General features: G+C 40.0%; 1 protein-coding gene across 3 annotated transcripts in view; it reads right to left on the minus strand.

The window, feature by feature from the left end:
• LOC126355058 (probable phosphorylase b kinase regulatory subunit alpha) overlaps positions 1-16361 on the minus strand; it is a 215166-nt gene that overhangs the window by 119376 nt on the left and 79429 nt on the right. For all 3 annotated transcript variants that reach the window (XM_050005224.1, XM_050005223.1, XM_050005225.1), the window contains exons 8-9: positions 11080-11253; positions 9376-9589 (exon numbers count right to left, since the gene is read on the minus strand). In XM_050005224.1, coding sequence (XP_049861181.1) covers positions 9376-9589; positions 11080-11253 — 388 coding nt within the window. The remainder of the gene's footprint in view (positions 1-9375; positions 9590-11079; positions 11254-16361) is intronic.

Below are 16361 nucleotides of genomic sequence, written 5' to 3' on the forward strand. Positions count from 1 at the left end.
TGTACGCCCACTGCTTGAATACTGTTCACCAGCGTGGGATCTGTACCAGATAGGGTTGATAGAAGCAATGGAGAAGATCCAACGGAGAGCAGCACGCTTCATTACAGGATCATTTAGTAATCGCAAAAGCATTACGGAGATGATAGATAAACTCCAGTGGAGGTCTCTGCAAGAGAGAGACTCAGTAGCTTGGTACGGGCTTTTGTTGAAGCTTCAAGAACATACCTTCACCGGGGAGTCAAGCAGTATATTACTCCCTCCTATGTATATCTCGCGAAGAGACCATGAGGATAAAATCAGAGAGATTAGAGCCCACATAGAGGCATACCGACAATCTTTCTTTCCATGAACAATATGAGACTTGAATAGAAGGGAGGACCGATAGAGGTACTCAAGGTACCCTCTGCCACACACCGTCAGGTGGCTTGTGGAGTATGAATGTAAATGTAGTAAACTTGTACACATATTATTTGTCATTGTCATGGGATTTACATTACTTTTGCTTATTAACAAAACAATAAGTAACTTTGAAAAAGGTTATCACTTTCAATACAAGCACTTACATGACAAAAATTCATAGAACAAGTCAAAATTGTCACATTCTCTGCTACAACTTAGGGTAGTTTACTGATATAATCCAAAACAGGTATCTTCAGTTTAAAGTGAAACAAATTCACAGTCATGTGCAATTGAGTAGCTGTAGTATTGGAGAGAAAGTGAAATTTATTGAGGTGTTATGTGAGTGCAATGACAGCAGACTTTGAACTGGCTGGTGAGATGACAACGAAGGACAGTATGGGTTAGATATACAGTACATTAGATTGAAGCCAGATGAAAGGTGTCCTAGATATGAGAACATCTAATTTCTGAGGTAATGCATGGAATGAACACGGCAAATTTTAACAATAGATACAGAGGCAACAGTGCAAAAAATCATTTCCAATAAATGATATGAGAAATGCCTGCAAACAGCAACATCATCCAGAATGAACATCTTGCTTCATGGTAAAGGAGCCAATGCCCCAACCAAGGACCTCTTTATGGTACATGTCATTGCCCATGAAGGTTAGTATTAAAGTAAAAACAAAACCATCTGACCCAACTATGAAGAAAGGTTATCTGAACGGTGGGCGCAGGTACATGTTGGTACATACCAGCACAATGTGCAAAAATTACTAATCAAACATCTGCTACTATAAAATACTTTAGCCAAACAGAATCACAAAAATGCAGGAATTTGAGCATCCCCAAAAGAACTTTTATAACATCTTGGAAATATACAGGACTGTTATGCGAAAAATGGAACAAATGGATGCCCTAATCCAGCTCCAATCAAACACCAGAAATTCTGGACAGAAGTTGAGCAATCCTGGATCACTAGGACTTCCCATCACCTTCATTACCTTACGCCACGGTGTGTTCCCACATCAAGGCAGAAGAGGATGCAATATACTACAAGGTAGGTATATCTAATTCAACATGTCATGAGTGTAATGTAGTCTGCATCTACTACATTCACTGCTGTCCCAGCTTTGGTACACTGATCTGTAAACTTTTGAGGATTGTATATATCTGCAAATTCATCTGCTGATTCTAGATTGCTGAACAGTTTCCTGTGGTGAAGCCATCACACAACTGTTTCATGAAGCATTACTTATGCACCAGTTGTGAAATATTTATCACAACATATTTTGAGGCGAAGTTATCCCATTATCAAGTACTATAAAACAAGGAAACAAATTAAAACATTGTAATCTACACATACTGATGACCATGTAAATATTTATATTGCTTCTATGCTATTAGGCACCATCAAAAATCAAAAGGTGTCAGCAAATGTGCATTGTCAAACACAAGAAACTTTTCCTAGAACACCTCATGTTGGTGTATCATACTCTCACAAGGTTTAGTGTTAACTAAAGGTAGCTGCTGCATCCCCCAAACAATCATAAAATTGTTTAATGCTATATAATCTTTGCCTTTAAATATGTCTGCTTGTGTCTGTGTATGTGCGGATGGATATGTGTGTGTGTGTGTGTGCGAGTGTACACCTGTCCTTTTTTTCCCCTAAGGGAAGTCTTTCCGCTCCCGGGATTGGAATGACTCCTTACCCTCTCCCTTAAAACCCACACCCTTTCATTTTTCCCTCTCCTTCCTTCCTTCCTGACGAAGCAACTGCCAGTTGCGAAAGTTCGTATTCTGTGTGTGTGTTTGTGTGTTTTGTTCATGTGCCTGTCTGCCGGCGCTTTCCCGCTTGGTAAGTCTTGGAATCTTTGTTTTTAATATATTTTTCCCATGTGGAAGTTTCTTTCTGTTTATATATATATATATATATATATATATATATATATATATATATATATATATATATATATATATATATATATATAAAAAACAGAAAGAAACCTTCCAGGAATTTCTCACTTCCAGCCTTGCCTCTCAATCTTTCTTGAAAAACCTTAATCCTACTCCCAACATCACCACAGCCGAATCCCAGGCTATCCGTGATCTGAAAGCTGACCGATCCATCATCATTCTTCCGGCTGACAAGGGTTCCACGACTGTGGTACTTGATCGTCGGGAGTATGTGGCTGAGGGACTGCGTCAGCTTTCAGACAACTCTACATACAAAGTTTGCCGAAGTAATCCCATTCCTGATGTCCAGGCGGAGCTTCAAGGAATCCTCAGAACCTTAGGCCCCCTACAAAACCTTTCACCTGACTCCATCAAACTCCTCACCCCACCGTCACCTCGCACTCCTACCTTCTACCTACTTCCTAAAATTCACAAACCCAAACATCCTGGCCGCCCCATTGTAGCTGGTTACCAAGCCCCCACAGAACGCATCTCTGCCTACGTAGATCAACACCTTCAACCCATTACATGCAGTCTCCCATCCTTCATCAAAGACACCAACCACTTTCTCGAACGCCTGGAATCCGTACCCAGTCTGTTACCCCCAGAAACCATCCTGGTAACCATTGATGCCACTTCCCTATACACAAATATCCCGCACGTCCAGGGCCTCGCTGCAATGGAGCACTTCCTTTCACGCCGATCACCTGCCACCCTACCTAAAACCTCTTTCCTCGTCACCTTAGCCAGCTTCATCCTGACCCACAACTTCTTCACTTTTGAAGGCCAGACATACCAACAATTAAAGGGAACAGCCATGGGTACCAGGATGGCCCCCTCGTATGCCAACCTATTTATGGGTCGCTTAGAGGAAGCCTTCTTGGTTACCCAAGCCTGCCAACCCAAAGTTTGGTACAGATTTATTGATGACATCTTCATGATCTGGACTCACAGTGAAGAACAACTCCAGAATTTCCTCTCCAACCTCAACTCCTTTGGTTCCATCAGATTCACCTGGTCCTACTCCAAATCCCATGCCACTTTCCTAGATGTTGACCTCCATCTGTCCAATGGCCAGCTGCACACATCCGTCCACATCAAACCCACCAACAAGCAACAGTACCTCCATTATGACAGCTGCCACCCATTCCATATCAAACGGTCCCTTCCCTACAGCCTAGGCCTTCGTGGCAAACGAATCTGCTCCAGTCCTGAATCCCTCGACCATTACACCAACAACCTGAAAACAGCTTTCGCATCCCGCAACTACCCTCCCAACCTGGTACAGAAGCAGATAACCAGAGCCACTTCCTCATCCCCTCAAACCCAGAACCTCTCACAGAAGAACCCCAAAAGTGCCCCACTTGTAACACAATACTTCCCAGGACTGGATCAGACCTTGAATGTGGCTCTCCAGCAGGGATACGACTTCCTAAAATCCTGCCCCGAAATGAGATCCATCCTTCATGAAATCCTCCCCACTCCACCAAGAGTGTCTTTCCGCCGTCCACCTAACCTTCGTAACCTCTTGGTTCATCCCTATGAAATCCCCAAACCACCTCCCCTACCCTCTGGCTCCTACCCTTGCAACCGCCCCCGGTGTAAAACCTGTCCTATGCACCCTCCCACCACCACCTACTCCAGTCCTGTAACCCGGAAGGTGTACACAATCAAAGGGAGAGCCACATGTGAAAGCACCCACGTGATTTACCAACTGACCTGCCTGCACTGTGATGCTTTCTATGTGGGAATGACCAGCAACAAACTGTCCATTCGCATGAATGGACACAGGCAGACAGTGTTTGTTGGTAATGAGGATCACCCTGTGGCTAAACATGCCTTGATGCACGGCCAGCACATCTTGGCACAGTGTTACACCGTCCGAGTTATCTGGATACTTCCCACCAACACCAACCTATCCGAACTCCGGAGATGGGAACTCGCCCTTCAGTATATCCTCTCTTCTCGATATCCGCCAGGCCTCAACCTCCGCTAATTTCAAGTTGCCGCCGCTCATACCTCACCTGTCTTTCAACAACTTCTTTGCCTCTGTACTTCCGCCTCGACTGACATCTCTGCCCTTAACTCTTTGCCTTTAAATATGTCTGCTTGTGTCTGTGTATGTGCGGATGGATATGTGTGTGTGTGTGTGTGTGCGAGTGTACACCTGTCCTTTTTTTCCCCTAAGGGAAGTCTTTCCGCTCCCGGGATTGGAATGACTCCTTACCCTCTCCCTTAAAACCCACACCCTTTCATTTTTCCCTCTCCTTCCTTCCTTCCTTCCTTCCTGACGAAGCAACTGCCAGTTGCGAAAGCTTGTAATTCTGTGTGTGTGTCTGTGTGTTTTGTTCATGTGCCTGTCTGCCGGCGCTTTCCCGCTTGGTAAGTCTTGGAATCTTTATTTTTAATATATTTTTCCCATGTGGAAGTTTCTTTCTGTTTTATTTATAGATATATATATATATATATATATATATATATATATATATATATATATATATAAACAGAAAGAAACTTCCACATGGGAAAAATATATTAAAAACAAAGATTCCAAGACTTACCAAGCGGGAAAGCGCCGGCAGACAGGCACATGAACAAAACACACAAACACACACACAGAATTACGAGCTTTCGCAACTGGCAGTTGCTTCGTCAGTACACTCGCACACACACACACACACACACACACACATATCCATCCGCACATACACAGACACAAGCAGACATATTTAAAGGCCTTTAAATATGTCTGCTTGTGTCTGTGTATGTGTGGCTGGATATGTGTGTGTGTGTGTGTGTGTGTGTGTGTGTGTGTGTGTGTGTGTGTGTGCGAGTGTACACCTGTCCTTTTTTTCCCCTAAGGGAAGTCTTTCCGCTCCCGGGATTGGTCCCAACCTGGTACAGAAGCAGATAACCAGAGCCACTTCCTCATCCCCTCAAACCCAGAACCTCTCACAGAAGAACCCCAAAAGTGCCCCACTTGTGACAGAATACTTCCCGGGACTGGATCAGACCTTGAATGTGGCTCTCCAGCAGGGATACGACTTCCTAAAATCCTGCCCCGAAACTTCATGAAATCCTCCCCACTCCACCAAGAGTGTCTTTCCGCCGTCCACCTAACCTTCGTAACCTCTTGGTTCATCCCTATGAAATCCCCGAACCACCTTCCCTACCCTCTGGCTCCTACCCTTGCAACCGCCCCCGGTGTAAAACCTGTCCTATGCACCCTCCCACCACTACCTACTCCAGTCCTGTAACCCGGAAGGTGTACACGATCAAAGGGAGAACCACATGTGAAAGCACCCACGTGATTTACCAACTGACCTGCCTGCACTGTGACGCTTTCTATGTGGGAATGACCAGCAACAAACTGTCCATTCGCATGAATGGACACAGGCAGACAGTGTTTGTTGGTAATGAGGATCACCCTGGGGCTAAACATGCCTTGATGCACGGCCAGCACATCTTGGCACAGTGTTACACCGTCCGAGTTATCTGGATACTTCCCACCAACACCAACCTATCCGAACTCCGGAGATGGGAACTCGCCCTTCAGTATATCCTCTCTTCTCGATATCCGCCAGGCCTCAACCTCCGCTAATTTCAAGTTGCCACCGCTCATACCTCACCTGTCTTTCAACAACATCTTTGCCTCTGTACTTTCGCCTCGACTGACATCTCTGCCCTTACTCTTTGCCTTTAAATATGTCTGCTTGTGTCTGTGTATGTGCGGATGGATATGTGTGTGTGTGTGTGTGTGTGTGTGTGCGCGAGTGTACACCTGTCCTTTTTTCCCCCTAAGGGAAGTCTTTCCGCTCCCGGGATTGGAATGACTCCTTACCCTCTCCCTTAAAACCCACATCCTTTCGTCTTTCCCTCTCCTTCCTGAAGAAGCAACCATCGGTTGCGAAAGCTAGTAATTCTGTGTGTGTGTTTGTGTGTTTTGTTCATGTGCCTGTCTGCCGGCGGTTTCCAGCTTGGTAAGTCTTGGAATCTTTGTTTTTATTATATTTTTCCCATGTGGAAGTTTCTTTTTATTTTATATATTAAAAACAAAGATTCCAAGACTTACCAAGCAGGAAAGCGCCGGCAGACAGGCACATGAGCAAAACACACAAACACACACACAGAATTACTAGCTTTCGCAACCGATGGTTGCTTCTTCAGGAAGGAGAGGGAAAGACGAAAGGATGTGGGTTTTAAGGGAGAGGGTAAGGAGTCATTCCAATCCCGGGAGCGGAAAGACTTCCCTTAGGGGAAAAAAAGAAGGACAGGTGTACACTCGCACACACACACACACACACACACACACACACACACACACACACACACACACATCCATCCGCACATACACAGACACAAGCAGACATATTTAAAGGCAAAGAGTAAGGGCAGAGATGTCAGTCGAGGCGGAAGTACAGAGGCAAAGAAGTTGTTGAAAGACAGGTGAGGTATGAGCGGCGGCAACTTGAAATTAGCGGAGGTTGAGGCCTGGCGGATATCGAGAAGAGAGGATATACTGAAGGGCGAGTTCCCATCTCCGGAGTTCGGATAGGTTGGTGTTGGTGGGAAGTATCCAGATAACTCGGACGGTGTAACACTGTGCCAAGATGTGCTGGCCGTGCATCAAGGCATGTTTAGCCACAGGGTGATCCTCATTACCAACAAACACTGTCTGCCTGTGTCCATTCATGTCTGCTTGTGTCTGTGTATGTGCGGATGGATATGTGTGTGTGTGTGTGTGTGTGTGTGTGTGTGTGTGTGTGTGATGTGTTCATCCATACTGAATACCAAAATAAAATATTAGACCTAATGCTGCTAATTAGAATAAGTTTGTGCCTGCTTCTCAAAGAACACATTGCTAAACTGGATACAGAAAAATTCACAGAAACAATCACGCCATGTTGGGGAATTATCTCATATGAACTACGGAGATTATTTAACAACAAAGGGATTAAAATTGCAGTCAGATCGATGACAAACTGGAGCAGAGGCTGCAGCATCAGATTGGTACAGGGGACAGCTGGATGTGGAAGGTGTGAGCCTGTGTATTTGGAGAATGACTCGTGCGTGCACAGAGACAGATGGTCTGAAGTGGGTTCAGTTGAGTACGTAGTTCTAATTTTCATCTACTAGAGGACAGTAGCGGACTGGACTAAACAGAAAGAACTACAATGTAGTTAAGAATTTTGACCACCAGAGTCCAGTAGCGCACAGACATATTCAAGAAAAAGATCAACAGAAAGTTTTGTGAACTGTTATCTTTACTTCTTGAAGTTTTTTTGTTTATTTATGTTTGTACAGTTTTTTATGTGCTTTTAGTAGTGTGAATGATGATTGAATGTGGTCTAAAGTAAATATGTAGAGCCTTGTTCTACTAAAGAATGCTGTATGAACTAGTGTGATAAAGTTTTAAAACAGTGTGAATGCAGATGACAGGAAATTTTGTATCATAACATGTTAAGTAAGTTGATGGTAAAAGGAAAGCTAATTCCAGTGCAAATGAAAATAGTTAATAACGTAAAGTAAAACAAAATATCAGAATGTTAAATATTTATTTCAGGAAGAAGTTCAGTTTGAAAGTGTGTTATCTGTTGATTGGTTAGTCAGGAAAAGTGCAGGCTAACGCGGGAGATTATTGTTTTTCTATTGGCCTTAAAGAAAACTGACCAATTAGAGTGAAGTATTCTTCACACATCTTTTCTCTTGGAGGTATAGAATGCTTACAGCAGTCTAAGGGAGTCAGCTCAGCCTTTCAATGGTATGGTCGTGTGTAGGATGAGTTCCATAGGAAGTTATAATTTGCAGGTTTTAATTGTGCTATATGTTTCAAAAGTGTTTTAAAGTGAAGGCATATTTACTCCAGTGACTTTTTTAGAAAGTATGGATTTTTTAAGTAATTTTGTGTATGAGAAAAGCTTGGAATACTGCGTAGACCGTTGACTAAAAACCTGAGTGCATTAGACATCATTAAACTTAATCATATGGCGATCATTTTCATTTAAGAACAATCAGTGCTTCAAAGCTGTTTAGATTTCGGGAAATACACTATCATAAACTTGCTAACATGAATGAAAGGGTTTGTACATGACTATGTTAAGATTAGCACGGGCTTGGCAGTGAATGTGTATATCTCAAGGTTCAGAATATACTGAAGTTTTGGCAGTATTTCCACCTTTCATTCAAAATCAAGATCTTTTCCTGATTCTTAGAATAGTTAAGTTGTATGCAGCATGGTGCGAGTTGCAGTACAGTAGGTTTCTGCTTGGCTTTCCTACCAGCGATCTGATGCAATGCGTTCACAGGTAGGTGCAGGTAATTGACAGACGTAACTGTGCTGCTGCAGCATGAGTATTTATGAAAGAAACTGTTGGGATTGCGAAAAGGGCAGAAATTTTAAATTAAAGTTTAAAGTGCATGCTAATAAACAGAATAGCTCACCAGAGGTGGCAAAGCACTCAACAATGAGCAGCATTAACTGGATAACATCATAGACAACATGAGAGTACTGAACTTTGAGGACAAAAGGTGGTTGCTATTAAATATAGAGGAAGTTGAGATTTTTTGTACTTTAACACAGGAGTGCACCAGTGTGTTAAATGTGAAGACTTAAGTGTTCAAGGGGCATTTATGGACCCACTTCAGTGATGTTTCCCTTGAGGAGCAGCCAGAAACTTATTCTCATTAGAGGCATTAGATATAAAATTTTCTGTTGGTATTCGAAGTGGATGCACACAATGAAACAATGGTGTTTTATAGGTTTTTTTTAATTTTCTAGGCCTTGAAATACAAAATTTACAGATTTTATGATAGTATTATCATTTGGGGCTGTGCTACATTACAGTATAGTGCTTATCTTTGGTAGGTAAAGATGGCTGCCTTTAGTTTACAAATATGCCTTGTGAGAGTATGATGCACCAACGTGAGATGTTCTAGGAAAAGTTTTATGTTTGACAATGCATGCTTGCTGCTGACTTTTTGCTTCAGTTTTGAAGTAGTAACTAATTTATCTACACTCACCAAGGTATGTATATAAGTGACTCAGAACACGTGCAGGTTGAACTTCTATGGGAGCAACTTCAGCTATTGTTTGGACAGTAATATCATGCTGTGCTAATTTTTCCCTGATGTCATCACTTTCAGCTAAAATAACAACCTGCACAACAACATCAGGTTTCTTTTCAGAGCACAATCTGCGATTTAATGGATCAAGCTCTCCAACTGCCAGGAAACCCTGTACAATGCAAATGAGACAAGAAATCAATAAAAAAGATTCACCATTAACATCAGCAACATAATAAAATACTCTTCAGAAGTTAAAAAATTTCTTTGTAAATTTGTTACTATCTTCCAAAAAAAATTCCAGACACTGCATTAGCTGCTGATGATCCATTAGTCCAAGATTATACATGACCAGTTTGTGATACTGTTATCGCATCTTCAAATGAAGAAATACAGTAATTAAAAACCTCAGAGTGATAATTATGGTTTGCAATGTATCTCATCATCTAAACTCTAAAACATGAGTCATGAGAACATTGTCAAAGCTGTGGACTAAATACAGAATCCTGAAACAGACATAATTAACTATTACTTGAATTAATATTTCTTACTTAATGTATCTCATGCACTTGCTAAATGACCATTAATTGTGAAGATTATTGTTAAAATTTGTCCTTTTATAATAAGCCTCAAAATGGCTACCTGGCTGACAGAAATAATATAATGGCAAGAAGTGGACATCATTTAACTCAAATCCTGAAATCTCATGGAATAGTCATTTCATGAGGGGAAACTTCAAAAGACAATGAGATTATCTTTGACATTTCCCGCTTCATCTTTGTCCCATACATTCTCACAGAATCTGGATACATCTCCTACTGGCATCTGAGTAACCTGCCCTCCCCAACCTACACCTCAGTCCTCACTGAGGAAGGGACTGGTAGTTCCAAAAGCTAGGATGGTTTGTTTCTATTTCGGTATGTGTCTATTAACAGTGCTAAGAATTTTGGCTGTTGAAGATAAGTATTGGCCAGCCAGTCTGTCTGTACGTCTGTCGCACAAAATTATTAACAGATGAACTCTTGCAGACATACAGATTTATCAATTGTTCCTTAAATTTTCATTTAAAGTACCTCTTCTATTTTTGCTTTAACAAGAACCATTTGTACGAAGTCATATTGTTGCAAGCTGTGCTACATAAAATGTGGTGTAAAGGTTAGCATTGTAGGCTGACATGTTGTGGGTTGTCAGTTCATACCTGATCACCAGAAATTATTTGCTATTTAGTACCTATTAATTCTGTAAGATTCTCAAAATTTCTTATGTTTATAATATTTCCAAAATCTGGAATGTTTTAAGTTTGCATAAATAGTGGCACACTCTATCCAGAAGGTCATTTCTGTTCTGTCTGTATGGTGGTGTTTGTAATAAATGTGCTTTCAATACTAAGTGTTGTACTTCATTGAAAACCTCGCCTTTGGATTAGAATTCAATTGTCGTTACAGCCTGACAATATTGATCTCATAAACTAGGTTAAAAAGTGATACAAAATCATGGAAAAAAATCAATTACATCATATTTAATTTGCAGCCTGCTTCTTTCCCCATTTAATATATTCATAACAATAATTTACAGCACAAGATAATCTATTAGGCAGATTTTTGAAGTGCAGTTTTAATCAAATGGTCAAAGTAACAAAAGAAGAAACTTTAGTAATGGTACCTCTTGCAGAAGCTTGCCCAGAATGTATAAAGACTGTGCCCACATAAAAGGACAACGACCAACAGCGATGCGTTTCTGACTTCCTGGTTCTTGATACTCTCCAGACACTTTGTCACCAGGCACTGCATAGAGTTCTGGCACCAGTCGTAGACCATCCTCTGTACGAATCAATATCTGCACAGAGAAAATATCTGGATAGAAATTTTGTTGCTAAAAAATAATATGTACCAGGATATACTAAACTTTCCTATATAAATATCAGTGTCAATCAACTTACACAGCTCCATATAGATACAAGGATATACAAGAGAACATATATCAAGAAATGCACAGACTGAGAAGATATATGGTAAAAAGCATGAATTTGTTTGCCCTACTCACTCTAGATCGACATATTTAGAAGCGAAACATGCAGCTAAACTTTGAACATTGGAAGTTACTGTCTTTTACAACAATATCATGTGTTCATAAAGACGGTTTTGTGACCAGTACTGCTGCAGTATGTTCGAAGACTGTCCAAACTCTCTCAAGTTTGATGCAGTCTGCATATTAGTGACGTATGTTGAACAGTTACTTGTTAATTGAAAACTGATACATGAGTCATTCTACAAAATCATGCACACTTTGTAAAAGGTTTTATTTTTTAAAATATTTGAAAATAATTAAGTTTTATATATTTTTATGTTAGCTCAATCAAGTAAATCAGTACTCAATGACTGGTTCCAAAAAAATTATATTAAAAAAACCTAGGAAATTTATTCAGCATAGTAAAGAAGCTTGGCAGTAATGGAGGTGATAACTGCCTAAAATATCTGAATATTGGATAAGTTAGAGGTTAATAATCGTCACTGAATTATAAAATGAATCATCGAATGGAAAGATTTAGGTGTTCCTTTTTCCCATGCGCCATTCAAGAGTGGAATGGTAGAGAAGTAGTATGAAAATGGTTCGATGAACCCTCTGCCAGGCACTTAAGTGTGAATTGCAGAGTAACCATGTAGATGTAGCTTTATTGTCTGTACTATTACAATATGAATATATCAAGATACAAATGGTACATCAGGCCACAATATAACCATTTTTCAACTCATCAAAGTAGTACTGTACTTTGTTATTGATGTTTGGCAGATTTAAAACTGACGCGATTTCACATTGTTCTCCATGACACACACTCTTTTTAAGGGAGTACACACAAATTGCCTTAAAAATCTCAGGCCGTAGCCCAAAGGAAGACTGTGCGTGCAGTGAATAGCTTTAAAAACTATCACACATTAGGCTATTATATGAAACATTAATATAAATTCATTCAGCAAGCATATATGAGCTACATAATTCCATCACTACTTTCTAAAAAGTAAATAAAATGGGATCTTTTTGTTGCATGAGGCTAACCTTTTAACATTTTGAAAACCATCTTTAAAAATGTCAAGGTCTAGCTAAAAGATAAATTTCTCACTTATATAGGGACATGGCTTTTCTAATTTGATAAATACGAGAGCTTATTTTATCATTTAATCCCTAATCAACACTACATTACTAAATTCTCACCTCTGGGAAAGTCAGTTTCCACGAAGGTGAGAAATATTCACAAAATTAGATGTTGAGCTGCTTCTTTTGAGGTTACACTTTACTATCTCCTTAATGTTAATTTACTATTAATGTACAGCCAATTGATAAAAATAACAGTTACAAATGATTAAAACTAACCCAAAACAGCTCAATAACAGAGGTGATGCTCATTAATGTCAATATTTCTTCTTGGCAATGTAATAACTTAACTCAAACTTTAAAATTACACAAGCCACACTATAAACATGCCATTTTTTAGAATGACCCGTGTTAACAGCACAATGAACAGGAAAGTGACAGAAACATATTACATCAACAATCCTTAAATGATAAACACAGATACAGAGAATCTGAATTTAACATTTTTGGCTGTCAAATGAACCTTGTGTGAGTCTTAAATGACTAACACAGCGGAATCTTGCAGAAGAAATCCTGGCCAACTGTAAAGGCAGTCACTGGTACCAAAGGTAGTGGTCAGACACTCAAGGATGACACAGGAGCCAAAAATGAGGGTAATAAGAAAAATCAGAAATGTTGAACTCCATCTTCAAATACTCCATTACAAACGAAGAATCGGGAGTACTGCCCCAGTTTAATTTTTGAACTATTGTAAAGATGAGTAATATAAATGTTAGTTAGTACCAGTGGCATTTAGAAACAGCAGGAATTGCTAAAACCAACAAGGGCCCAGAGCACAGTGGTATAACCTGTCAGTTGATATATGGGTCATTCCATGTCAGTTCAACCAGGGGCTCCAGCTCATTGTCTCAAATTTGACTGAAATTCAGTACACTAATTCTACCATGTGTAGAACACTCATGTACAATTATTTAAGTTCCCCTGCCAATTAGTTCCAGAATTATGACTTCTGAAAGAAAGTGGTGTGATCCGTAAATTGCAACCCACATTTGGCAAACTATCTTCAGACCCAACTTCAGGTCTTAATAACTTTGGAACTATTCCACAAAGTCCAGTGAAATTTTTACAACCCAGTAACATCCATTTAGAGAACACTCTCCATGAATCAAAACACCAACAACATATTTCTGACAGAAAATAAAAGATTTCAAAATGTGATTAAAAAAATGTAATATGTTAAAAGATACATAGTGTAGATGCCCTCTATGCCAAATATAATTCACTCGAAAAGGGTATAAATTTTTTTGTGGTAAGCTTAATGGGGCCTTAACACACATAGAACTCATCGTGCCCATATCAATCACAAAAACTGAGTTACATGCACACTTAAAAAGAAAAATTGCCTGAATAAGATGGATTTTCGAAGTGTGGTAGCACAAAAGGGACAAGTGGTATCCAAGCCAAATTTCACACGGTGCATAAGTAGACCATAATGATATATATCTCAAAATTTCAGCATGTTATTGCAAGACACTTGTGTACAATGGAAGTTGACACATGTATTTGGTGATGTGGCCACTGTTCCACAACACGATTTTGTAAAAACATATCGTAAACTGTTCTGCCTCTTCTTAGCCTCTCCCACAACTGTTTAATCACTAAGCAACAACAGACAGACAGATTAACACAACCTATCATTAATGATTACTGCACCTTAACTGCTAAAAACCAGTCTATTCGAACCCATCAAATTGTACTATCTTCCTGACACTGTGGTAGGAACTGGAACTGTCTTAAGAATATGTTCAAAAGGAATCCAGCACCTGTCTGCCAAATGTAGCCAATGAAATGATCTTGCTGGTCCTGCTGGTGCCATGAAGTTCACAAATACATCACCTTCTGCTTCACATCACTCTGCAACACATCCTAAGTACCATTTTTCAGCATAAACAGCAATAACATAGCAACCTGGTTCTATGTTGCTGCTTTTACTTCTGAATCCTGAGTCAGACACACTGTGAAGACAAATGTTGTGCATTAACCTATAGTTATAACCGGACAGTCTGCTCATCTGCACATTGTCAGAGTCTGCTGGAGAGAAGTGATGATGGCTCCTTGTACCTGCAACAGTTTTAACATGTTCTAGTCTGCTTTTTAGCAACTCTTCAACTGATTTCACCTCATTTTTTGAAACATAGGATGATTGTGTGCCAGAGATATTTTTCTGTACCCAGGAAAATAATTGAGGAGGTGTGAGAATGTGACCTTCTGTAGGGTGCTGCAGAGTAGCTTGTGATGCCATGCGCTTAATGGTAGCACCAATACCGTCACATACATTTTTACCATGACTTGTTCCGAAAAAATTCCATTCTGCATGAATCTGAAAATCATGGTAATGCATGCATAAATTTTTGAGATTTTTACAGTTTTTGTACTGACTAGCTGCCCTATCACTTAAGTATTTCGGAAAATGTATGCGAGGCAGCTTGTTTTTCACATATGCCATGACAGTGTGAATGTGGGCATGAACTGCAATGGCATCATGAATTAAACAGTCACTAAAAACATACAGGTTCATGACAGACACATCACCTGATTCACCTCTATAGTAAATCGCAAATGGTTGGAGAGTTGCTTGACTGTTGTCCTGATGACATCCTTGGGTGGCATCTTGAACTATAAATACATAATTTTCAGGAAACTCTAGTATTACTATAATTTTATCTTGTTTTAAATTATCCTTACAAAACTGGAGATAAGCCGATTGTGCTGTTGCTGTGAAGCTGTGTGGGGTCAGTTTGTACATTTTTTGACATTTCAACAAAATCTTCCACTGTACGTTGCTTTGTTTCAAGACTTGGGCGATCCATGTGTGTCCGTTGTTTATAAGAAACAAGGAGTTCACCATACAGTTTGTTATTCATGTATTGTGCAAGATTTGCCTTACCAGGACACTTTTCACACCTGTGTATCATGCACTGGTAGGAACTGATGTCACACACTAGCAGCTTCATTGCACCTTTGTAATCCAGACCAGAATCCTTTATAGCAGCGAACATCAGCTTAGCATTTTGATGGGTCTCACATACACAAACATTGTGTGTGCCCCTTGCACTTACAGGCACAACCCATTTTGGCCAAAGATTGAAAAAAGATGATAAACCTACTTTGGTATTGGGATACTTTTCCTTGAATTCTACATATAGGTCTGATATGTTGCATAGCAACAGTCTTTTTTGCATCTGTACATGTACATTTCCCATTATCACCGTTACATAGTCTTTTTTTCCAGGCATTATTCGGCTGTAGTCATTATTTTCATAAAACTCCGACACTAGCACCTTTTTTTCGGAACTCAATTGCTTACCCTGAGCCTGCTGAAGTTGTGGAAGCACTCCTTGGGTTGCTTTTATTTTCCTAGCTTGCTTTACCATATATGTAGAAACATTGACTTCCTTTGCATTGTAATCAATAGACCAGCTGGAAGGTGCAAGGGTAAGAATAGCTACTTTTTCTGGCATGTGGATATGCCACATTTTTCTTTCAAATCATGCACAATTTTGCCCAAATCAGAGCATTTCTGGCATGATTTCTGTTCCTTTGGAGCAGATAGTTCTTCCTCTTCCACCACTAGTGAGTCAGCTATTTTGTGTTTTAATTCCATTTGAGCTTCTTGTAGTTTTCTTCTACCACAGCTGGGCCTGTCTCTTTTCCCAACTTTGTGTGTCTTCATGGGAGACAAACAAAGAGCAGTCACTGAAGTATTTAATTACTCATCTGCTGTGGTTATTGGTGGCTGATACTCTTTGTTACTGTCATGTAAATTATCAGAATATTCTTCATTTTTTAGCAGT

This window comes from Schistocerca gregaria, chromosome 3, assembly GCF_023897955.1.
Source record: "Schistocerca gregaria isolate iqSchGreg1 chromosome 3, iqSchGreg1.2, whole genome shotgun sequence".
Lineage (NCBI taxonomy): Eukaryota > Metazoa > Arthropoda > Insecta > Orthoptera > Acrididae > Schistocerca > Schistocerca gregaria.